Consider the following 24,248-nt stretch of genomic DNA (forward strand, 5'->3'; position numbering starts at 1 on the left):
TGGTTGAAACTGTAAATTACAATAATTTTATTTCACATGTATTTTTTTCATGACAGTAGTTTTGTCTTTCAACAGCAATTATTTTGACAGCGGAATCAATGGAAAGTAGGGAAAGGGGAAATTGGGACTTCAAGCATGGAGGAACAGGCCCATTTCTGCAATCATAGCAACACCAGGAGAGGGAGTGTGGAGGTAACCAAGAAACAACAACAAGAACAAGGGACGACTGCAGAGCCAGAAAAGAGAGGGGGATGAAGGAGGGAGAGTTCAGGTTTGTGTCATCATGGGTGAAAAAGCAAACAACTGTGCAATACAATATGTATTATTTTTTTTTCTCCTCAGTCCGCCTAGTTAGTCTGTCCTTGTCGGCCATCGGTCAGTGTTTTTTGTTGTTGTATACAGCGGTGTGTATTTCATTTTCTCTTTTTTTCTCCTTCTTTGACACTCATCTCAGTCTTGCTTAGGTGTGCCTCAGGCTTCATTTCTACACTTGTGTGTCTCTATTTTCATGTTTGTGTCTGTCGGTCAGTCAGTCGGTCTCTTTACATTTTTGTCTATCAGTCTATGTGTCTCAAAATCAGAGTTAACTGTACATATTTAATGCTACCCTGTAGTTCTTCTGTGCATGTAGTTTAGAGGCTCTGAGTATAGTCGGCGGTGATGTGTCGGTCTGTCGGTCTGTCTGTCGGTCGGTCTGTCTGTCTGGTCTGGTCTGGTCTGGTCTCACAGGGCAGTGGGGTTTCTGAAGTTATAGCCCGCAAAGCGAGCTTGATCCCCCAACTCCTCCTCGATCCTAAAGAGACCAACAGAATGGACAAAGAGAGAACGGGAAAAGAGTGATACAACAGGTAAATGCATCCGACATCCATATGCTCTAGGTAAAAGCCCAGGCAATCTGAACTTAGATCTGTGGTTAGGCTAGGGGGCGACTTCTACCTGCAGCTGACCCCGTGATCAAGGAAATATAGTTGCCATTATTGGTTAATGCTGCTGTAATTGGGCAATCAGATCCTAGATCTGGGGTTACATACAGTGCATTTGGAAAGTATTCAGACCCCTTGACTTTTTCCACATTGTTACATTACAGTCTTATTAAAAAAAATATATCTACACACAATATCCCATAATGACAAAGCGAAAAAGAGGTGTCTAGAAATGTTTACATTTATTAAAAATAAAAGACAGAAATACCTTATTTACAGAACCTTTGCTATGAGACTCAAAATGGAGCTCAGGTGCATCCTGTTTCCATTGATCATCCTTGAGGTATTCTTATCTTAACTTGGAGTCCACCTGTGGTAAATTCAATTGTATGGACATGATTTGAATAGGCACACACCTGTCTATATAAGGTCCCACAGTGCATGTCAGAGCAAAAACCAAGAAATGGGGTAGAAAGAATTGTCTATGGAGCTTCGATACAGGATTGTCTCGAGGCACGATACCAAATAAATGTCTGCAGCATTGAAGGTCACCAAGAACACAGTGGCCTCCATCATTCTTAAATGGAAGAAGTTTGGAACCACCAAGACTCTTCCTAGAGCTGGCCGCCTGGCCAAACTGAGCAATTGGGGGAGAAGGGCCTTGGTCAGGGAGAACCTTCCAGAAGGACAACCATCTCTGCAGCACTCCACCAATCAGGCCTTTTTGGTAGAGTGGCCAGACGGAAGCCACTCCTCAGTAAAAGGCACTTGGCAGCCCACTTGAGTTTGCCAAAAGGACCTAAAGGACTCTCAGATCACGAGAAACTAAATCATCTGGTCTGATGAAACCAAGATTAAACTCTTTGGCCTAAATGCCAAGCGCCACGTCTGGAGGAAACCTGGCACCATCCCTATGGTGAAGCATGGTGGTGCCAGCATCATGCTGTGGGGATGTTTTTCAGCGGGAGGGACTGGGTGATTAGTCAGGATTGAGGGAAAGCTGAACGGAGCAACGTACAGAAAGATCCTTGATGAAAACCTGCTGCAGAGTGCACAGGACCTCAGACTTGGGCAAAAGTTCACCTTCCAACAGGACAACGACCCTAAACACACAGCCAAGACAACGCATGAGCGGCTTTGGGACAAGTCTCTGAATGTCCTTGAGTGGTTCAGCCAGAGCCCAGACTTGAACCCGATCGAACATCTCTGGAGAGACCTGAAAATAGCTGCGCAGCGACGCTCCCCATCCAACCTGACAGAGCTTGAGGATCTGCAGAGAGGAATGGGAGAAACTCCCCAAATACAGGTGTTCCAAGCTTGTAGCGTCATCTCCTAAAAGACTCAAGGCTGTAATCGCTGCCAAAGGTGCTTCACCAAAGTACTGAGTAAAGGGTCTGAATACTTATGCAAATGTGATATTTCAGTAATATTTGCAAACATTTCTCAAAACCAGTTTTTGCTTTGTCATTATGGGGTATTGTGTGTAGATTGATGAGGGGGAAAAAACAATTGAATAACATTTTAGAATAAGGCTGTAGCATAACAACGTGGGAAGAGTCAAGGGGTCTGAATGCACTGTACACCTCCACTTGCAACTATTAACCCAGTGATCATTATTAGGAGTCATGCAATCGGATTCTAGAACTGTGCAACTTCTACCTGGACCATTAACCCAGTGATCAGGGTGTTATAGTGGCTGTTATCGGTTAATGCTGCTATGGTTGGGTAAGAGGCCCTCCCTGCCCTGCTAAGAGCCCAATGGGATTACCCTGAGCGGATCCCAGGTGCTGTCTGCGCTCTGACTGGCTCTCATGGGGTGACATTGGCGTGTTAGCATGAGTGTCACAGCAATTAGCTCAGCGACGCTGTTTTAGAGCGGGATGTGTATGAATACGCTCCTGGGCTGCGCTCAGTCACACTCAAGGTGGAAGCTGGCCTTATATGTAGGTACAGGTCTAGGTTCAGTTTACAGTAACTGAATGCTACTAACCTGACCGTAAACCATTCAAGGTGGAAAGTAAAACGGACGTTCGATCAGTGTCTTGGGGCAACGTGGTCCTACTCCTATTCTTACTTTGAGGGATTGTTGACCTGTAACAGTAGCTTGTTGGTCTCTACACAGTATATGTTAGTATATGCTTACATGCAATAATAGAAGCGTATTATTACTCCTTTGAGATGCCGTGTTTATTATGGAAATACACTGGAGTGTATAAAACATTAGGAACACCTTCCTAATATTGCGCTGCGCCCTCAGAACAGCCTCAATTCACTGGGGCATGGACTCTACAAGGTGTCGAAGGCGTTCCACAGGGATGCTGGCTCATGTGGACTCCAATGCTTCCCACAGTTGTGTCAAGTTGGCTGGGAGTGGATCTCTACTCCGAATAGCTTGTTCCATCTCATCCCACAGATGCTCAATTGGATTGAGATCTGGTGACTGGGCGTGCTACTGCAGTAAGCTGAATTCACTGTCATGTTCATGGAACCATTCCTGGACAATCTTAGCCTTGTGGCATGGGGCATTATCCTGCTGAAAAAAAATAATATTTGCAGATGGATACACCATGAAGGGAGGCACCTGATTGGCGATGATGTTCAGATATCCTGCTGCATTCAAACGTTGCTCCACTTTTATCACGGATGAAAACGCTCCACACCACCACCACCAGCATGCAATGTTGACACGTGGCATGATGGATGCATGTACTTATGTGGTTTTCGCCGTACCCTAGTCCTGCCAGCAGGAACCGAGATTCATCAGACCAAGCAATGTTTTTCCAATTCCCCAGTGTCCAGTGTTTTCGTTCCTTAGCAAACTGCAACCACAGTTTTCTTGTTTTTTGAGGAAAGAAGTTGAACTCTGTACATCGTTGGCTGCCATACCCCATTCGTGTCAAGGTACGACGAGTTGTACATTATTTTATGGGCCTTTGGGCACCAACGTTGTACTGGACTGTCAGTTGACAAACTGTAGCCCGTCTGTTATGCTGCACAATTCGTGTCAGTGTTCTTTGTCCTCTTTCATCAATGAGCCATTTTCGACCCCTGTCCTGTCGTTGGCCCGGATGTCCATTGGGTGGTGGACCATTCTTGATGCGCACACAGGAAACTGTTGAGCGTGAAAAACCCGGCAGCTTGGCAGTTCTTGACACTCAAACCGGTGCGCCTGGTACCTACTACCATACCCCGTTCAAAAGCACTTAAATATACTGAACTAAAATATAAACGCAACATGCAACAATCTCAACGATTTTATTGAGTTATAGTTCATATAAGGAAATCAGTCAATTGAAATAAATTCATTAGGCCCTAATCTATGGATCTCACATGATTGGGCAGGTGTGCAGCCATGGGTAGGCTGGGAGGGCATAGGCCCCACCCACTGTGGAGCCAGGCCCAGCCAATCAGAATGAGTTGAGTTTTTCCCCACAAAAGGGCTGTATTACAGACAGAAATGAACATTCAATTCTCTGGAAACAACTCTGGCAGATATTCCTGCAGTCAGCATGCCAAATGCACACTCTCCAAAAATCTGTGGCATTGTGTTGTGTGACACAACTGCACATTTTAAAGTGGCCCCAGTGCAAGGTGCACCTGTGTAATGATCATGCTGTTTAATCAGCAACTTGATATGCCACACCTATCAGGTGGATGGATTATTTTAGTAACGATATGTTCACTAACAGAGATATAAAAAAATGTGTGCACAACATTTCTGAGAAATACACTTTTTGTGCGTAAAAAACATTTCTGGGATTTTTTATTTCAGTTTAGGAAACATGGGACCAACACTTTACATGTTGCGTTTATAGTTTTGTTCAGTGTATTTTGTCTTATCCATTCACCCTCTGAATGGCACAAATACACAATCTCATGTCTCAATTGTCTCAAGGCTTACAAATCCTTATTTAACCTGTAGATTTAACAGGTGACATCAATAAGGGATCATAGCATTCACCTGGTCAGCCTGTCACGGAAAGAGCAGGTGTTCTTAATGAATTGTACACACAGTGTATGATTTATTGTTTTGAGGTGCAAATTCCATCAAGAAGCAATATAAGCCACTGAATAGCATTTGTCAGGGTAGCTAAAGACGATCATGTTTGACCACTGACCTCATGAGCTGGTTGTACTTGGCCAGCCTCTCAGATCTACACGGGGCTCCTGTCTTAATCTGAGAGAGAGAGAGAGAGAGAGAGAGAGAGAGAGAGAGAGAGAGAGAGAGAGAATTAGAACAAATTTAGTGAAAGCAATACAATTTTGTGGTCAGATTTGTATAATGATCAGGGACTTCTGTGTCTGTGTGGAATGCTCCACATCTCTCTGAGTGAGTGTGTACCTGTCCAGTGCAGAGCCCCACCACCAGGTCAGCGATGAAAGTGTCCTCTGTCTCTCCCGAACGGTGACTGACCATCACTCCCCAGCCATTGGCTTGGGCTAGCTTACACCTGAGAGGGAGAGAGAAGGCGTCAGGCAGATATATATAGAGAGAGAGATAGAGAAACCGAGAGTAAGCAAGAGACATAGAGAGAGGGATAGAGAGAGATGGAGAGTAGAATAAGTGTGAGACAACGAGGATAGGTGGGGTGTGGGCGATAGACTATCAGAGAGGGTACCAAAAGGATAGTTAAATGAATGTAGGATTCTAAGTGATTAACGGCTATATTAATACATTTTAATTGAACAACTTTCAATGACCGTTGGCTGTACTTATGGTCAAGATTGATGACAACAGTTATGGATGATGGATAGCTGTAAAATGTCAATGATTGATGGCTATGAGTGTTGTGACATTTGACAGGTATATAGATGGAAGTATTGGCTATATAAATATGACTGATTGATGATCATGTGAATGTAAATAAGCTCATTATTTTCTTAATTGAATGATCTTTTATTTGAGCATGTAACCACCATTGACATCTCTTGCTCAAGGACTTCCAACCTGGCCAAGAGACAGACGTGATGATTGACGCTACATAAATGTGTATGAATGACATCACACTTTACTTGAACCCTACCTACTAGAGGTATTTTGGATCCGTTCCTAAATGGACCTGGGGCTTTCCCACCCGGGCCCAAAATAACAATTGTAAATATAGAGACCCGTCCCGAACCGATGACAACTAGACCTGTTCCGTATAGACCTTAGTCAGATCCCGGTCCGATCGAAGTGAGGGAAGCAGCAGTAAAGTCATTTTTTAAGCTACTTCATTAACCGGAGCTGGGAGGGGCCGTACCCTGAGCGAGTGACACCGGGAGGAGGGAGCGAGAGACGAGAGACAGCAACCAAGCCGACTCGCGCTATAGTAGACTAATAGCTGCCAAATCTAGGTTATTTATCATCAAATAGGATGACGTTGCACCTGTCTTGACTGCTTCAAACCGGGAGAGGCTAATTAAGCTAGCTAACGTTAGCTGCATTGCATTCACTTTATAATCCTACAGTTACAAATAACAACAACTCTATATTCAGAATATTAAGTAGTAGCCTATCTGTTGGCTCTTGGTCATTGTAGTCTATCCATCTCCTTTAACTTTTCATTCCGTCCATCTTCCATTGATTAGATGTCTAACTTTTGCTACAGAAAGAGCCAGGCTCTCTCTATATGACTGTAGACTAGTGCCGCTTTGACGACTCATGATTGGCCAACAAGAGCAGCAGCATAAATTACAACATTTCTCTTTCTCACTACTGCAGCAGTCGCGTTCGGATCTGTATGGGTCCTTCCGGACAAGTCAGTTAAAATTACACTTAACCAAGACCCGTGACAATCATATCAGATCCGACCAAGACCTTGACATTTTATCAGAATTACCTACCTCAGCGGTCCCAAACACTTGTCCTCCAGTACCCTTAACAGCACACATTTTTGTTGTAGCCCTGAACAAACATACCTGATTCAACTCATTAAAGGGTCTGATAATTAGTTGACAAGTGGAATCAGCTGCTTGTCCTGGGCTACAATAAAAATGCTACTGTTGGGGTTACTCAATGACCAGAGTGAGGAACCACGGACCTACGTCATTAGAGCTATATAACCTTGTTATAGAGCATCAGTGTTCCTTCTATATATTACTAGGTAATTCATCTCTTTTTCAAGGACAACCTAGCCCGGCCAAGTGACAGAGATTGACATCTATATACAAGTATATCAACGTGATTGATTGACTGGTCATGTGACGTGTGGTCATGTGACATGGGGTCACTTACGCCTGGATGGCTTCAGTGACAGAGCCAATCTGGTTGACTTTGAGCAGCAGGCAGTTGCAGGCCCGCTCCTCGGCAGCCTTCTCTATCCTCTTGGGATTGGTCACCGTCAGGTCGTCCCCGACAACCTGGATGCCCACGGAAGCGGTTAGGCGGGACCAGGCGGCCCAGTCGTCCTGGTCAAACGGATCCTCGATGGACACCACTACAAAGGGGACAAAGGTATTGTGTTATCTCTGTCTAGTTTAAAAAAAAGAATGCACTGTGTGTGTTTTTTTGTTTAACTATCAAATAAAATAAATAAATAAAATTCATGTTCGATTGAATTAACAATCTTGTAGGTGTCAGATAACCGTCTGCCTACCTGGGTAGTCGTTAACGAAGCTTTGGTAGATGTCTGACAGCTCCTCTCCGCTGATGTGTCTGTTAGCGTCCGGAGGAGACTTGAAGTCCAGGTCGTACTTCCCCTCGCGGTAAAACTCGGACGCCGCCACATCCATCCCAATCACCACCTTATCCGTGAAGCCCGCTTTCTCGATGGCTGTCTTTATCAGCTCCAACGCTGAAGGGAGAGACAGAAAGAAGAAGGAGTGAAGGAAAGAAAGAATGAGAGAGGAAGGGTGTAAGGGTAGACTCTACCTAGCATCTGAACTAGAGGTCGACCGATTAATCGGAATGGCCGATTTCAAGTTTTCATAACAATCGGAAATCGGTCATTTTGGACGCCGATTTTGCAGATTTATTTTATTTTTTACAACTTTATTTAATCTTTATTTAACTAGTCAGTTAAGAACACATTCTTATTTTCAATTACGGTGGGTTAACTGCCTTGTTCAGGGGCAGAATGACAGATTTTTACCTTGTCAGCTCAGGGATTCAATCTTGCAACCTTACGGTTAACTAGTCCAACGCTCTAACCACCTGCCTCACGAGGAGCCCGCCTGTTACGCGAATGCAGTAAGAAGTCAAGGTAAGTTGCTAGCTAGCATTAAACTTAATCAATCATAATCACTAGTTATAACTACACATGGTTGATGATATTACTAGTTTATCTAGCGTGTCCTGCGTTGCATATATTCGATGCAGTGCACATTCGCGAAAAAGGACTGTCGTTGCTCCAACGTGTACCTAACCATAAACACCAATGCCTTTCTTAAAATCAATACACAGAAGCATATATTTTTAAACCTGCATATTTAGCTAAAATAAATCCAGGTTAGCAGGCAATATTAACCAGGTGAAATTGTGTCACTTCTCTTGCGTTCATTGCACGCAGAGTCAGGGTATATGCAACAGTTTGGGCCGCCTGGCTCATTGCGAACTAATTTGCCAGAATTTTACGTAATTATGACATAACATTGAAGATTGTGCAATCTAACAGGAATATTTAGACTGATGGATGCCACCCGTTAGATAAAATACGGAATGGTCCCGTATTTCACTGAAAGAATAAACGTCTTGTTTTTTTCGAGATGATAGTTTCCGGATTCTAACATATTAATGACCTAAGGCTCGCATTTCTGTGTTTTATTATGTTATAATTAAGTCTATGATTTGATAGAGCAGTCTGACTGAGCGATGGTAGGCACCAGCAGGCTCATAAGCATTCATTCAAACAGCACTTTCGTGCGTTTTGCCAGCAGATCTGCTGTTTATGACTTCAAGCCTATCAACTCCCGAGATTAGGCTGGTGTATCGATGTGATGTGAAATGGCTAGCTAGTTAGCGGGGTGCACGCTAATAGCGTTTCAAATGTCACTCGCTCTGAGACTTTTATTTATTTTTTTTACCTTTAGCCAGGTAGGCAAGTTGAGAACAAGTTCTCATTTACAATTGCGACCTGGCCAAGATAAAGCAAAGCAGTTCGACAGATACAACAACACAGAGTTACACATGGAGTAAAACAAACATACAGTCAATAATAAAGTATAAACAAGTCTATATACAATGTGAGCAAATGAGGTGAGAAGGGAGGTAAAGGCAAAAAAGGCCTTGGTGGCAAGGTAAATACAATATAGCAAGTAAAACACTGGAATGGTAGTTTTGCAATGGAAGAAAGTGCAAAGTAGAAATAAAAATAATGGGGTGCAAAGGAGCAAAATAAATAAATAAATTAAATACAGTTGGGAAAGAGGTAGTTGATAGGGCTAAATTATAGGTGGGCTATGTACAGGTGCAGTAATCTGTGAGCTGCTCTGACAGTTGGTGCTTAAAGCTAGTGAGGGAGATAAGTGTTTCCAGTTTCAGAGATTTTTGTAGTTCGTTCCAGTCATTGGCAGCAGAGAACTGGAAAGAGAGGCGGCCAAAGAAAGAATTGGTTTTGGGGGTGACTAGAGAGATATACCTGCTGGAGCGTGTGCTACAGGTGGGAGATGCTATGGTGACCAGCGAGCTGAGATAAGGGGGGACTTTACCTAGCAGGGTCTTGTAGATGACATGAAGCCAGTGGGTTTGGCGACGAGTATGAAGCGAGGGCCAGCCAACGAGAGCGTACAGGTCGCAATGGTGGGTAGTATATGGGGCTTTGGTGACAAAACGGATTGCACTGTGATAGACTGCATCCAGTTTGTTGAGTAGGGTATTGGAGGCTATTTTGTAAATGACATCGCCAAAGTCGAGGATTGGTAGGATGGTCAGTTTTACAAGGGTATGTTTGGCAGCATGAGTGAAGGATGCTTTGTTGCGAAATAGGAAGCCAATTCTAGATTTAACTTTGGATTGGAGATGTTTGATATGGGTCTGGAAGGAGAGTTTACAGTCTAACCAGACACCTAAGTATTTGTAGTTGTCCACGTATTCTAAGTCAGAGCCGTCCAGAGTAGTGATGATGGACAGGCGGGTAGGTGCAGGTAGCGATCGGTTGAAGAGCATGCATTTAGTTTTACTTGTATTTAAGAGCAATTGGAGGCCACGGAAGGAGAGTTGTATGGCATTGAAGCTTGCCTGGAGGGTTGTTAACACAGTGTCCAAAGAAGGGCCGGAAGTATACAGAATGGTGTCGTCTGCGTAGAGGTGGATCAGAGACTCACCAGCAGCAAGAGCGACCTCATTGATGTATACAGAGAAGAGAGTCGGTCCAAGAATTGAACCCTGTGGCACCCCCATAGAGACTGCCAGAGGTCCGGACAACAGACCCTCCGATTTGACACACTGAACTCTATCAGAGAAGTAGTTGGTGAACCAGGCGAGGCAATCATTTGAGAAACCAAGGCTGTTGAGTCTGCCGATGAGGATGTGGTGATTGACAGAGTCGAAAGCCTTGGCCAGATCAATGAATACGGCTGCACAGTAATGTTTCTTATCGATGGCGGTTAAGATATCGTTTAGGACCTGAAGTAGTTGTTCCCCTTGCTCTGCATGGGTAACGCTGCTTCGAGGGTGGCTGTTGTCGTTGTGTTCCTGGTTCGAGCCCAGGTAGGAGCGAGGAGAGGTACGGAAGCTATACTGTTACACTGGCAATACTAAAGTGCCTATATAGAACATCCAATAGTCAAAGGTATATGAAATACAAATGGTATAGAGAGAAATAGTCCTATAATTCCTATAATAACTACAACCTAAAACTTCTTACCTAGGAATATTGAAGACTCATGTTAAAAGGAACCACCAGCTTTCATATTTTCTCATGTTTTGAGCAAGGAACTTAAACATTAACTTTCTTACATGGCACATATTGCACTTTTACTTTCTTCTCCAACACTTTGTTTTTGCATTATTTAAACCAAATTTAACATTTCATTATTTATTTGAGGCTAAATTGATTTTATTGATGTATTATATTAAGTTAAAATAATTGTTCATTCAGTATTGTTGTAATTGTCATCTTTACAAATACATTTTAAAAATTGCATCTGCTGTTTTTGTCCTCCAACAATCGGTATCGGCTTTTTTTGTCCTTCAATAATGTGTATCGGCGTTGAAAAATCAGGTCGACCTCTAATCTGAACCACTCCGTTTCTGCTTTAGCCAACTTGTCTTGTCGTTTGATTGGTGAGATGATGCTGCTGAGATGATGCTGCTGAATGCAGAAATAGTCAAGTATCCACGCTGGGGTGGGGTTGAGAGTGAGGCAGAAAGGTTGCAAGACTACACACACGATTCTGTTCTAGATGCTTGAGAGATACTACAGACCAAAATATATTCTAAGAGGCTACAGCTGACACTCCTTTAGGCTTTTCACACTTATTTTTTGAACTTGCCAGGGTTCTGACTTCCTGTCACACCTAGCTACTTATTCAATAGTGGGATAGCGGCATCATTCTTAGCCCAAGGCCCAGTGTTATCGCACACATACACCAATGCAAGCTCAAGTACAAGCTTAAGCGCTCACACACACACACACACACAGTGTCAGTCCAAAGATCATCTGATACACATTGCCTTGGCTTGTTGGGAAATATGAGAATACGTCGTGACAAACATACAGATGAGCAGACACGGTCACAGAGGCAGGTTGCAAACTCATTACCACCTTAGGATTTCATTTCTGTAGCGTAGAGTAGTTTGTGGGTGAGAAGATTTTGTCTAGTGGTGTAAATGCACATACAGTATATTAACATTGGCACAGTCCACTATTTTCAAACAGCACCCAAGAGAATGTATAATTTGAACTCTGGTCAAAGGGTTACCAGAGTTGTGTTCAGTGGAGCACATTGCAAAATGTTTTTAAAACAGATTTGTACCGCGGATGTCTCGCTCGGGAATCTAACGGCTTAACCATTATAAACTCAGCAAAAAAAAGAAACGGACCCATTTCAGGACCATGTCTTTCAAAGATAATTCGTAAAGATCCAAATAACTTCAGACCTTCATTGTAAAGGGTTTAAACACTGTTTCCCGTGCTTGTTCAATGAACCATAAACAATTAATGAACATGCACCTGTGGAACGGTCGTTAAGACACTAACAGCTTACAGACGGTAGGCAATTAAGGTCACAGTTATGAAAACTAAAGACACTGAAGAGGCCTTTCTACACCAAAATAAAGATGACCAGGGTCCCTGCTCATCTGCGTGAACGTGCTTAAGGCATGCCTCAAGGAGGCATGAGGACTGCAGATGTGGCCAGGGCAATAAATTCCAATGTCCGTACTGTGAGACGCCTAAGACAGCGCTACAGGAGACAGGACGGACAGCTGATCGTCCTCGCAGTGGCAGACCACATGTAACAACATCTGCACAGGATCGGTACATCCGAACATCACACCTGCGGGACAGATACAGGATGGCAACAACAACTGCCCAAGTTACACCAGGAATGCACAATCCCTCCATCAGTGCTCAGACTGTCCACAATAGGCTGAGAGAGGCTGGACTGAGGGCTTGTAGGCCTGTTGTAAGACAGGTCCTCACCAGACATCACCGGCAACAACGTTGCCTATGGGCACAAACCCACCGTCGCTGGACCAGATAGGACTGACAAAAAGTGCTCTTCACTGACGAGTCGCGGTTTTGTCTCACCAGGGGTGATAGTCGGAGTCGGGTTTATCGTCGAAGGAATGAAAGTTACTCCGAGGCATGTACTCTGGAGCGGGATCGATTTGGAGGTGGAGGGTCTGTCATGGTCTGGGGCGGTGTGCCACAGCATCATCGGACTGAGCTTGTTGTCATTGCAGGCAATCTCAATGCTGTGCGTTGAAAGGAAGACATCCTCCTCCCTCATGTGGTACCCTCCCTTCAGGCTCATCCTGACATGACCCTTCAGCATGACAATGCCACCAGCCATACTGCTCGTTCTGTGAGTGATTTCCTGCAAGACAGGAATGCCAGTGTTCTGCCATGGCCAGCGAAGAGCATGGATCTCAATCCCATTGAGCACGTCTGGGACCTGTTAGATCGGAGGGTGAAAGCTAGGGCCATTCCCACCAGAAATGCGGTGCCTTGGTGGAAGAGTGGGGTAACATCTCACAGCAAGAACTGGAAAATCTGGTGCAGTCCATGAGGAGGAGATGCACTGCAGTACTTAATGCAGCTGGTGGCCACACCAGATACTGACTGTTACTTTTGATTTTGACCCCCCCCTTTGTTCAGGGACACATTATTCAATTTCTGTTAGTCACATGTCTGTGGAACTTGTTCCGTTTATGTCTCAGTTGTTGAATCTTGTTATGTTTATACAAATATTTACACGTTACGTTTGCTGAAAATAAACGCAGTTGACAGTGAGAGGACGTTTGTTTTTTTGCTGAGTTTATCATTAAAGTCCCTGTAGTCCGAGGGTGACAATTGGGCTTATCGGTCTCAGGCAGGTCTGCCCCTCGCAGGACTGTGATTCTCTAAATCAACTCTGCTACACTTACCCTCACTGTTCTCCAGGATATTGGGGGCAAACCCCCCTTCGTCACCCACGTTGGTAGCATCCTGGCCGTACTTCTCCTGGATCACCCCCCTGAGCGTGTGGTACAGCTCCGAGCCCACTCGTAGCGCATCCCTGAAAGACTCCGCCCCGACAGGAAGTACCATGAACTCCTGCATGGCTAGCTTGTTGCCCGCGTGGGAGCCGCCGTTGATCACGTTGAACGCCTGGAAAGGAGATGAGAGGAGACAGAAGGGAATTAGCCGTTCGGCCAACACCCATGTTCAGCAGGTATGGTGCAGTACATTTCCCATATTTTTTTCATATACCGTATATGTTACTTTTATCATACATACCATTATATTTCAGTGTTAATTATTGTTATTATGCTACACCACCTCCTCCTCTGATATGACAGTTATATAAGTAGTGTCTCTCACTGGAACTGGCAGCACCAGCTCGGTGTTTCCCGCCAGGTCAGCGATGTGACGGTACAGGGGGACCTCTTTCTCCGCTGCACCAGCCTTGCAAATGGCCAGGGAGACTCCCAGGATAGCATTAGCACCAAACTGAGCTGTCGACGATGAAGGAAATGTGATCAATTCCAAAAGGGCAACCAAAATCTAGGTTCAGACAAAAGCCCATTCTTTCAGTTAATGGTGGACCTGAATTGATCAGGGGATACATACATGACACATTTGATCTGTTTCTCTGGTAGGAACCTGGATACTCACACTTGTTCTCTGTGCCGTCCATTTCAATCATCGTGTTGTCCAGTTGTTCCTGCTCCACAACACTGATACCCTATGGGACATATATTTATAAGCATATTAAAATGTTATTTGAATTGATATGTCATCGAGGACCAATTCTCTTCTTCAACAAATGGACGGATAACCCGCAACATATGGCGACTGCACACAAAAAAATATCTCATATTTGCAGCCACCTTTGAGCAAGGAGCCAAACCCTCAAAAGTATTACCTCTTGCACATATCACAGGTATAACAGATTTGCTTGTAAAGAGTCAGAGTACAACATCATTAAGTTGTAAGATGTTCGTCTCATTTCTACATGCATCCTATACCTACATTCTATAAGTGCAGCACAATGGCAGTGATTTTCGTACGTTGCATCAATGCGTTTTTTACTGGCTGACTGCATCCTAAGATTTATTGACCCCTCAAATCTGCCTCGGCATAAATCTCTCTCTCTGTCTGTGGCGCAGCTGTCTAATTCATAGATACACACAGAGAACAATTACTCCGTACTCTTAAATCACTCATACCAACACATCCCCACTTCACTGCACCTATCTGGTGTTTGTGACCATAAAACACATTTCCTTTTTTTCCTTCCACTGTCCTTGGTCCATCTTCACACATTCGTTTATCTACGCCTGTCTGGATAGGTCAATCACATCCACTCAGCTTCCTGAAAGTCCATCTGGAGGTGATGGTTATCTGCAGATCAATATGTACTCACACTAAAACATGAGCACTGTCACCTAGCTGGCAAAACACAGTCCCCAACTCACCGTTGCTATGAGGGCAGGAGCCAGAGTGTCATTGATGTGGCCCACTGCCTTGAGCACACCTAGAGCAGAGAAAGAAGGCAGATAGGAAAGAAGATGGTGAAGGAGGGACAAACATCAATCTGTTTACTCCAGCATTAGATATACGTGGACTCGCGAGCGCAAGAACACAAACAAACCTTTGCCCTTGTAGCGGCTCTTGTCTCCATCCCTCAGCTCTAGAGCCTCATAGATACCTGTGGACGCTCCACTGGGCACTGCAGCCCTGAAAAGTCCTGAGAGAGAGAGAGAGAGGCGAGGGAGGTCCTCTATAGAATTTATCATAGCTTTTGGCTAGTCTTAGCTCTCTTTGTGTGGTGTGATGCTCAGCTTTGCAAACAGGCATAAGAGAGATCACCTTTCTCTGTGCACAGGTCCACCTCCACAGTGGGGTTTCCTCGGGAGTCCAGGATCTCCCTCGCAATGATGCTCACAATTGACATCCTGTGAAAGAGAGAGCGAAGGGAAGGAGAGAAAGAAAGAGCGAGAGGGGGGGAAGAGATCTATTTTTACCATTACATTTGCGCATACAGTAAGGAAATGAATAATGAAAGTGCAAAGCAAGTGTGCAGAGAGGGACATTACGATGGCTATAAACCCGTCATGATTTATGAGAGCATTCCAACATGTAAAGTTGCAAGACATCCAACAGTAGGAATTGAATTGATTTTACAATGTCGTGTGCCAGAAGGTTTGATGGAGTCCATGATGCTAAAAAAAACATTGCTCACTCAAGACACTATTCCGCTATCAGGACTGAGAGTTGTGGAATCGGTGGTGAGTGACTCAAGCCAAATGACAATATCGTTCCTAGTCACCTGGCTCACGACTCCATGAGACACAGGGAATCCGCCACTGCCATTGGTCAAGATCGGACTATCAGCGCCTAGCCCACCTTGACAAGCTTTATCCAGAAATACACAGTTAAGAAGGTTTTGCAATTTTATAACTCATTTCATGAAATTCTACTCATTTTGCCATGGGGCAGAGAGAAAAATATGCAGGGCTGGGCTCTGTCTGCATGTGTGGGTATGGATGTGGGTACGGATGTGGGTACGCAGACCCGCGAGCCACTGCAGCCCCTCAAGATGAGCTCAGATTTTTGTGTGGCCTCCACCACCATCAAAGTTGCCCATCCCTGCCCGATGGTGTACCCATAGGATGTCATTATCATTTTCCTTCTTAATAGTAATTAGCCCCTAATAGTCGTTTATTTGGATCAACAAAATAACAAGGATCCCTCCAGAACTGCACAGCTACGTAATCTTCTGTTTTCACAAAAAGACTGAAATGTTGCAGCAGCTGACCATTGCTGTCTATAAACGTATGAACGTCGCTGTGTGTTTTCCACAGACATTTATGTGGTGGACAAATATATCATACATTCCTTTCAGCCCCTATGTTTTCAGCCCCTATGTTTTCAGTCACTATGAATGTATTTAACCACATGTTGTTCAGGTAAATGCTTGTAATTTAATGGTGCCACAATATGCATAAATCCCTATCCCCTTTCAGCCCATCATCAATCAGCCCCCTTATCGGGATGAATGTGAATGCAGCCGTAAGTTATATAACCCCTCCCCCCCCCCCCAGCAGCTTGCCTTATGAGGACACCCATGTCCACACCGAACCTACTGTAGATTGCAGCACTCAGCACAAATACCCAGAGAGAGCAAGATAGAAGGGAGGGAGAAGGGAAGGGGTTGGGGCGATGGGGAGAAAAATAGATAAATAATTAAATCCCTCCTTTTGGCTGAAGAACAGAGGAGATTCAGAGATGGAGGAGAGGGTTGGTGTGGTAAAAAAGGAGAGCAGGGGGAGAGCGAGAAAGAGAAGCAGAAGGCTTATTTTCGCAGGATTGGCACCGATTGGACACACACTGACACAGACGCATGGAGAGCAGTCTAACGCACGGCACACACACACACACACACACACACACTTTTGCAGACGCTGACACTATCCCTCTTCTTCTCTCTCACACATTCACTGTACACACACACACACACACACGCATCCGTACACATAGTGATACAGACATTCAAGGCTCTCTTCATCCCCTTCACTGTCTCTCAAAAACACACAAACACGCACACACACAGAGACGTGTAGAGCTCTCCCTTCCTCTACCTGCCTCATAGACACACCTGCTAGTTCAAACACAAATCACATTTTCTCCACATACACAGAGAGGCACCGTCAAAAGAACCCAGACAATACAAAAAATGCTCTTATAGAAACTGACACACATGTATACACAGTAAACACACACACACACACACACACACACACACACACACACACTCACAGTGAAACAATAAAATACCTAGAACTCAGTGCCAGGGCTGACACATTAGTTAGCATACACAACGGTAACACCTCACATACAGAACTAGGCAAGCAGCAGCATCACCCCAACCCACTCCAACACAGAACATCTCTGCTACTGGGATGCAATCAATACCAGATGCAGGAATAAAACAGGGGATGACAGAAAGTCTGGAGAATGAAAATAGAGAGAGGAAGAGAAGAGAATGAGGATTTTCCATCGTTACCTGATGTCTGTATGTTCCGCCTAATAGGGCTAGCCAGAAAATACTGGAGAGAGAGAGGGAGCGAGAGTGAGAGAAACAGAGGGAGGGGGAGAAACGGAGAGAGAGAGAGAGGGAGAGCAAAGGAGGAAAACAGGGAGGGGGTAAAATGTGTGACAGAAGGGGGAGGGGATGACGGGATGACTCACAATAAGATGCTGAGAAAAGAGGAGAGCGGGAAGAGGGAGGAGGGGGAGGTCAAGGGGATTGACTAATTAGACAGAAAGGGGGACGGAGGAGAGGTGGATCGGAGAGAAAAAGACAGGGTACTGCATTTGGAACTGCAAATCAGCTGTAAAAATAGAGGCGAAGGAAGAAGTGGAAAGGGTCTGTCTACCCCCTTCTCTCTCATCTCTCTCTCTTATCTAGATTCATCTCTCATCTCTCTTTCCCTCATCTAGCTTCAACTCTCATCTCTCATCTAGCTTCAATTCTCTCTCATCTCATCTCTTTTTTTCCTCTCTCATCTAGCTTCATCTCACTCATCTAGCTTCATCTCTCTTGTATCTCTTTCTTTCCTCTCACTTCATCTCTCTCATCTCTCTGTCATCTTTCTTTCTTTCATGATCCTGCAAAGGCAGTGTAGTCGGTATATAAGGCACCATCTATATACACTATTACATAATCTATACTAAACACAGGCACAGCAATGATGCACCTACAGTGTATACCATTTCTTATACACTCAGTGGCCAGTTTATTGCGTACACCACCCCGTTCAAGAAAATGGATCGCTCCTACAGACATAAAAGCAGGCAGATGGGCATAGAGGCATTCAGTTACTGTTCGATTGAACTTTAGCATGGGCAAAACGAGTGACCTATGAGACTTTGAGCATGGTATGATCGCCGGTGCCAGGCGAGCCTCTTCCAGTATCTCAGAAACAGACGGGATTTTCACACACAACAGTGTGTTTACAAAAACATCCAGTCAGAGGCGGCCCTGTGGGCGAAAACAGCTCGTTGTGGAGAGGTCAAATGACAATGGCAAGAATCATGCAAGCTAACAGGCAAATAACAGCGCATCTCGGATGCACATCTTGGAACGCACAACTCGTCGATCCTTGTCACGGATCGGGTATGACCACACCGGGTTCCCCTCCTATCAGCCTAAAACAATAAGAAGGCGCTCCAGTGGCGACGCGATCATCAATACTGGACAATTGAGGAGTGGAAAAACATTGCCTGGTCCAACAAATCCCACTTCCTGTTGCTTCATGGGAGTCAGGATTTGGCGTAAACAGCATGACCCATCCTGCCTGGTGTCAAAGGTACAGGCTGGTGGCAGTGGTGTAATGGTGTGGGTATGTTAGGCCCTTTGATACCAAGTGAACAATGTTTCCATTCCCCAAAGAATTCAGTCTGTTCTGGAGGCAAAGGGGTCCAACCCAGTTCTAGATGGGTGTACCAATTAAACTGGCCACCGAGTGGATATGACTTCTGTGTCGGCACTAAGCACCGTGAACAGCATTGTTGCACTGTTAGAGCATCAAAGTGGATTTGGAAACATTGACTGTATGCCCCATTGAATAGCATACATCAAAATTACTACTATTATCTTGTTTGAAAAATATAATATATAAGCTGTAAAAGAACAATTACACAGAAATACTAAAACATTTCAAATGTATTTTTGCTTTAAAATTTGCTCATATGCAAAACCATCCACGAAATGTCATGCCCTTAAAAATGGCAAGTTGTTGATTACTGGAGGGGTTTAATGTTTTAGGACCGCTTGACGGTTATACAGATAGACAGGAGGTGAGGGTGAAATAGTGTGTGTGTGTGTCTGTGCACATTTGTGCACACACACATGTGTGTGTGAATTCCTGTGTGTATGTGCATTCATGTGTGTGCCAGTGAAAGTTTAATTCCTGAGCATGCATGTACGTGTGTGTGTGTGTTTCTGTGTGTGCATTCCTGTGGATGTATATGCATGCGTGTGTGTGTCAGGGATAGTGCACATTCCATGTGTGTATGTGTTTAAAGGGGTATGCCTAGACAGATGAGAGTTAGAGATCTAAAATTCTATAATGAAATGGCCAAGTTTAATGGGATTATATTTGAAATACAAAAACAATATCCTTGACACCCATCTCACACACACACACAGAGAGAGGAGAGAGAGAGAGAGAGAGAGGCAAAGAGCAGAGGGAGTGAAAGAGATGTACAGGGAAAGTGCTTCTATCCAACTGCTATTTTAATCATGGTTGATTGACAGTTTGTCCGCCCTCTGGTCACACGTCTGGTTCTCCAACCTCTGTTTCAGTCCACGCAGCTGCTGCTGTCCCATCCTCCTTCCTCTCATTTCCTCTTGGAATGTTTGTGTGTGTCTGTGTGCGTCTATGTTATTTGTGAGGACAGAGGGAGCCAGAGGAGGTGCAGATGTCAGGGGAGGCACAGTGGTATATGAGAGGCCAGTGGACAGAGAGCCAGTGTGACAGCTAGGGGAGTCTGCATGGACTCCTCTCCTAGGGCAGCGTGCGTGCGTCCGTGTCAATGGATGGAGAGAGAAAGCAAAGGAAAGAGAGAGATTCGCAAATAAACACAAATTGTATTCATAGCCATTATTTGAAATAATGCATTGGTATAACGCACTAGATTCTAATGAAGTTACAGTCTTTTCCCATCGAGAGGCGAAGATCAAGAGCTATGGGTCCTCCGAAACACGACCTTGCCAAGCCGCACTGCTTCTTGACACACTGCTTGCTTAACCCGGAAGCCAGCCGCACCAATGTGTCAGAGGAAACACCGTACAACTGGTGACCGAAGTCAGCATGCATGCGCCCGGCCCGCCACAAGGAGTTGCTAGAGCGCGATGGGACAAGGACATCCCGGCCAGCCAAACCACCCCTTATCCAGACGACGCTGGGCCAATTCTGCGCTGCCTCATGGGTCTCCCGGTCGCAGCCGGCTGCGACACATCCTGGCACTGCTGCCTCCTAGCACTGTGATGCAGTGCCTTAGACCGCTGCGCCACTCTGAAGGCCCATAAAGAAAAATATATATTTTTGGGCCTGAATGTTATGGTACGTACAGGACAGGTATCAGGCGTGTCTTGTAGATGGAGGTTCATGCCACAGCCCTGCTATCCTCTAGCTTGACGACTCACACTAAATTCTTTCCACTGCTTGCTACATACATCCTTTAGTCGGAGACTGCCATCATTGAAGTTGTTTGTGGTGAGGAGGGGCACAAGGGGTGTTGTACAAAACAAGGTAATTAGATATTGAATCATCTCTAACCACTCGCAGTATCAAAGCCAATGACGATTTTTCAAACCTCCGCTTTACCCGGTTTCCACTAGATAGCACAGCCACAGAGTCTCAAAATGGGCTATATCTGAAATATTCATGGGGAAAAAATGCAGTGTGGTTAAGGTTAGGGGTGAGGTAAGGTTTAAATCACATTTTAAAGCTGCAATATGTAACTCTTTGGATGGCCTGTCCAAATCAACATAAAAATGTGATTTTTAGATCTGTCATTCTCATTGAAAGCAAGTTTAAGAAGCGGGCGAGCTGTTCTTGTGCGCTATTTTTATGCTTCCAGTTCTTAAATTTGTGTCTTTTACACCAGCTTCAAACAGCTAAAAATATTATATTTTTATGCAACCAGGAAATGGCAGAGTGATTTCTGCATATTGCACCTTTAAGAAGAGAAATTGTAGAAATAGGCATGGTTTAAGACTTTGTGGCTGTGGTAACTAGTGATGACCACTTCACCCAGGTGTGTTCTGGCTGTGGCCCAACCCATTGGTTTCTGGACCAATCAGACTGCCCCGAATGTGTTCATGTTCATTGAAGGCGCAGAGTACCCATTAAATTGACTAGATGGCCGCTCTAACAATTAATTGAAATGTCTTCAAAACTGGAAGGCAGTCGGGAGGAGGCAAGATCAGGTGGGACCATTCTAGCCAATGAGAGGGCAGATAGGCACTCCGATATAACGTGTTTTTTTCTCTCAAAATCTCTCTCGGACAAGGTGACTTTCATCAATATATTCGTCTCTATTTACTCTTAGATTCGAAAATGCTAATTGGCATCAAAATGGGCATCATGAAAGACTACAGATCCCTGCACCTCATCTCTAGCTGATACCTTTGCTAACAGGTATTGTGTCAATTAAAAGTTGCACAAGAAAGTTCACAGAATTGTCAATTTAAAGAAATGTAGCCAACTTATTCATGACTAAATTTAACTAACATTAGATAGCTCATCCAGAGATTCGTACCTTTGCCTCAATTCGGCAGTCTCGTCCAGATCGTCAAGGCATTTGTAGTTCTGTATGATAGCCACATTAGCAGCTAATTAGCATTTCATTTTGTATTTTTTGGGGGGGATACATGTGAATATATTGATAAGTCACCTTGTTCTAACGAGATTTACACGGTTATCAAAATGTCACACCAGGGTAAGCCTACATGGAACACAGACCTTATTTTAAGTGTTTCTAAAATCACTATAGGAAAAATGAATGGTGGAAAAACGATTGGAACCATTTCCTTGTTTCACCGCTAGGTTTTATGGGTATTATGACTCACACTGTGGTACCCTATAGTGAAGAGGAAACTAACGTCTGAGCTTGGCTAGCGTTTGGCAGGAGCAAGGAGTCTGGGTAGCCAGGCAAGCTATCCTCTCCTTCATTCACTATGCTCACAAAGTTGCACGCTGGTAAAAATGTGTTACTTACTCCTGCTAGAATAGCTTTCAGTACCCACTTCACCTAACTCAACTCTCCTGTGACATGCCGCACCACCAGGCAGGTCCAGGCTTGCTATGAACTTAAACATGTACAGACTCACTGTGCACTGATCAGTAAAGCAATACTGCAGATTGAAATTATTTTAGTGAAAAACGTGGTGTTACCAATGTCAACCCCTCTCCACTGAAGATCACCTGCATGCTCTATTAAAAGCTATTCAAAGGTCTCACCACTTGCCAAGGACAATGTAGGTAGTCTTCATAGAGGATGTATCTCTTTTACGCTCTATATGTGGTTATATAACTAAGAGGGAGGGTAGATAAAATGGTAGCATATACTAACTACATGCCATTGTTCAGCCACAGCTGGATGAACATCAAGAATACTGAGGGCTGGGTTGTATGACACGCCTCCTTTACAGTGAGCTCTCGCGAGCGAACCCCAGATCTAACAACGCCTGGTGGTGGACTGATAAGGTAGCTAATGTTAAGCTTTTGCAATCTTAAATCTGTGATTCATATTAAATAAATCGTTAAATGTATGTTATGTTGAAAGAATACACATTTACGCTTTACATTAAGTTTTACATTTGGAAGAACTTAGTGTATGTATTTATTTTAAAACAGCTTGACAGCTAGCTAACCCTAGCAAGCTGCTAAGAACGTTAGCTAGCTTTCGTTTGTTGTTTTTAACTAGCTAAGTGTTAAGAATGTCCTAGCAGATTGGGGAAATGGTATTCGTTTTTGTTTTGTTTGCTTAGTTATATATATATATATAGAGAGAGAAAAAAAATGACATGACACTGAAATGATTGTGCCGAAATGATTTTACAGGCCGTGTCTGGAATTTAGCTAGCAAGGTAACGTTAGCCTAACGAGATATAGCCAAGATATAAAACGCTATTTTTAGTAGGGTTGGCAAGCTCTAGTTGAAATTTGGTATGGTTAACTTTCCATGTTTTTTTATCTTCTTTGTTAGCTTGCTACGGTCATTACCTCGCGCGTTGTATGCGGAAGTGACAGCCAGTAGTTGGCTAACCAGCAAGGTTGGAAAATGCTAACAATTTAATTAGCTAGCTAGTAAGTTCTAATTGTGTCCATACAATTCATGCCGGTATGTTAGTGAATGACAACTCTTAGGAAAGTCTTTTTTTTGTGGTTGGCTAGCCTGTAATACTACTGTGATAGCGCTATTCAGTGTGATAAAATGCCTTGTACTTTTGGGGGGGGGGGGGGTAACAGGTCTCACACAGCACCTCTGCAAGCCAGAATGTGTTCTGTTTTTATTGAACAGCATTTCGAACTGGCATTGCTAATTACTTATCTTTGTCTTACTCCTATCCAAGCCCACAACCAAAAAAAAAAAAATCATAAGACCCTCATTGACGAAACTGTGATGTAAACCAGACATACTCTATAATGACTAGGTGGTATTGTCTCTGCCCTAACAATGGGAGTCGTTGTCGAAGCAAGGCTCCAAGCGGCCCGTCTTTCCGCGGTTATGGCTCCAGGACTGACACACCCACATGTTAAGAATACAATTTTAAAAACATGCTGGTCGCGTAGTTCTAACGTAAAATAGGTACACACATTTCCGGTGTGAACCATTAATATAATTTTATATATATATATATATATATATATATATATATATATATATATATATATATATATATATATATAAAAATTGCATTAAACGGTGATATATTATGAGGGTACAATACCCTGAACATACTTGCTTCGTCCGGCAACGAGCCATTGTTTAGACTGATGGCTTGCTGCGGAATCTTCCGTAGTCAGGCATCCTTGATTCACCAAAATAGTTGTCAGTGGCATCCAATATCTCTAGGAGCAATGCTTACGATGTGGCCTTGCCAGCATTTAAAACAGATTTATATCCAGGGTCTCCCATTTCCGCCTGTATCAGTGGTAGATTACGTGATCTAGAATGTACT

At 44.0% G+C, this 24,248-nt stretch overlaps 2 protein-coding genes across 4 annotated transcripts in view; one reads left to right on the forward strand and one right to left on the reverse strand.

The window, feature by feature from the left end:
• On the reverse strand, positions 1-24,238 carry LOC110488376 (gamma-enolase). 3 transcript variants are annotated; one of them, XM_090228018.1, is made up of 12 exons: positions 24,029-24,238; positions 15,362-15,447; positions 15,144-15,239; positions 14,968-15,026; positions 14,165-14,234; positions 13,871-14,004; positions 13,435-13,657; positions 7,502-7,699; positions 7,141-7,342; positions 5,266-5,374; positions 5,042-5,100; positions 1-793 (listed from the first exon to the last, which is right to left on the reverse strand). In XM_090228018.1, exons 1-12 carry the CDS (start codon positions 24,127-24,129, stop codon positions 724-726), a joined length of 1,407 nt encoding a protein of 468 aa, XP_090084144.1. In that variant the 5' UTR covers positions 24,130-24,238; the 3' UTR covers positions 1-723. The 3 variants fall into 3 exon arrangements, with proteins under 3 accessions (XP_090084144.1, XP_090084145.1, XP_090084146.1); XM_090228019.1 differs by lacking the exon at positions 24,029-24,238 and adding an exon at positions 22,525-22,681; XM_090228020.1 differs by lacking the exon at positions 24,029-24,238 and adding an exon at positions 17,559-18,074.
• LOC110488377 (cell division control protein 42 homolog) overlaps positions 22,629-24,248 on the forward strand; it is a 24,924-nt gene continuing 23,304 nt past the window's right edge. The window contains exon 1 of the mRNA XM_021560609.3: positions 22,629-22,770. Coding sequence (XP_021416284.1) covers positions 22,696-22,770 — 75 coding nt within the window. The 5' untranslated portion in view covers positions 22,629-22,695. The remainder of the gene's footprint in view (positions 22,771-24,248) is intronic.

Source organism: Oncorhynchus mykiss, chromosome 30, assembly GCF_057628025.1.
Source record: "Oncorhynchus mykiss isolate SJ-2025 chromosome 30, ASM5762802v1, whole genome shotgun sequence".
Taxonomy (NCBI): Eukaryota; Metazoa; Chordata; class Actinopteri; order Salmoniformes; family Salmonidae; genus Oncorhynchus; species Oncorhynchus mykiss.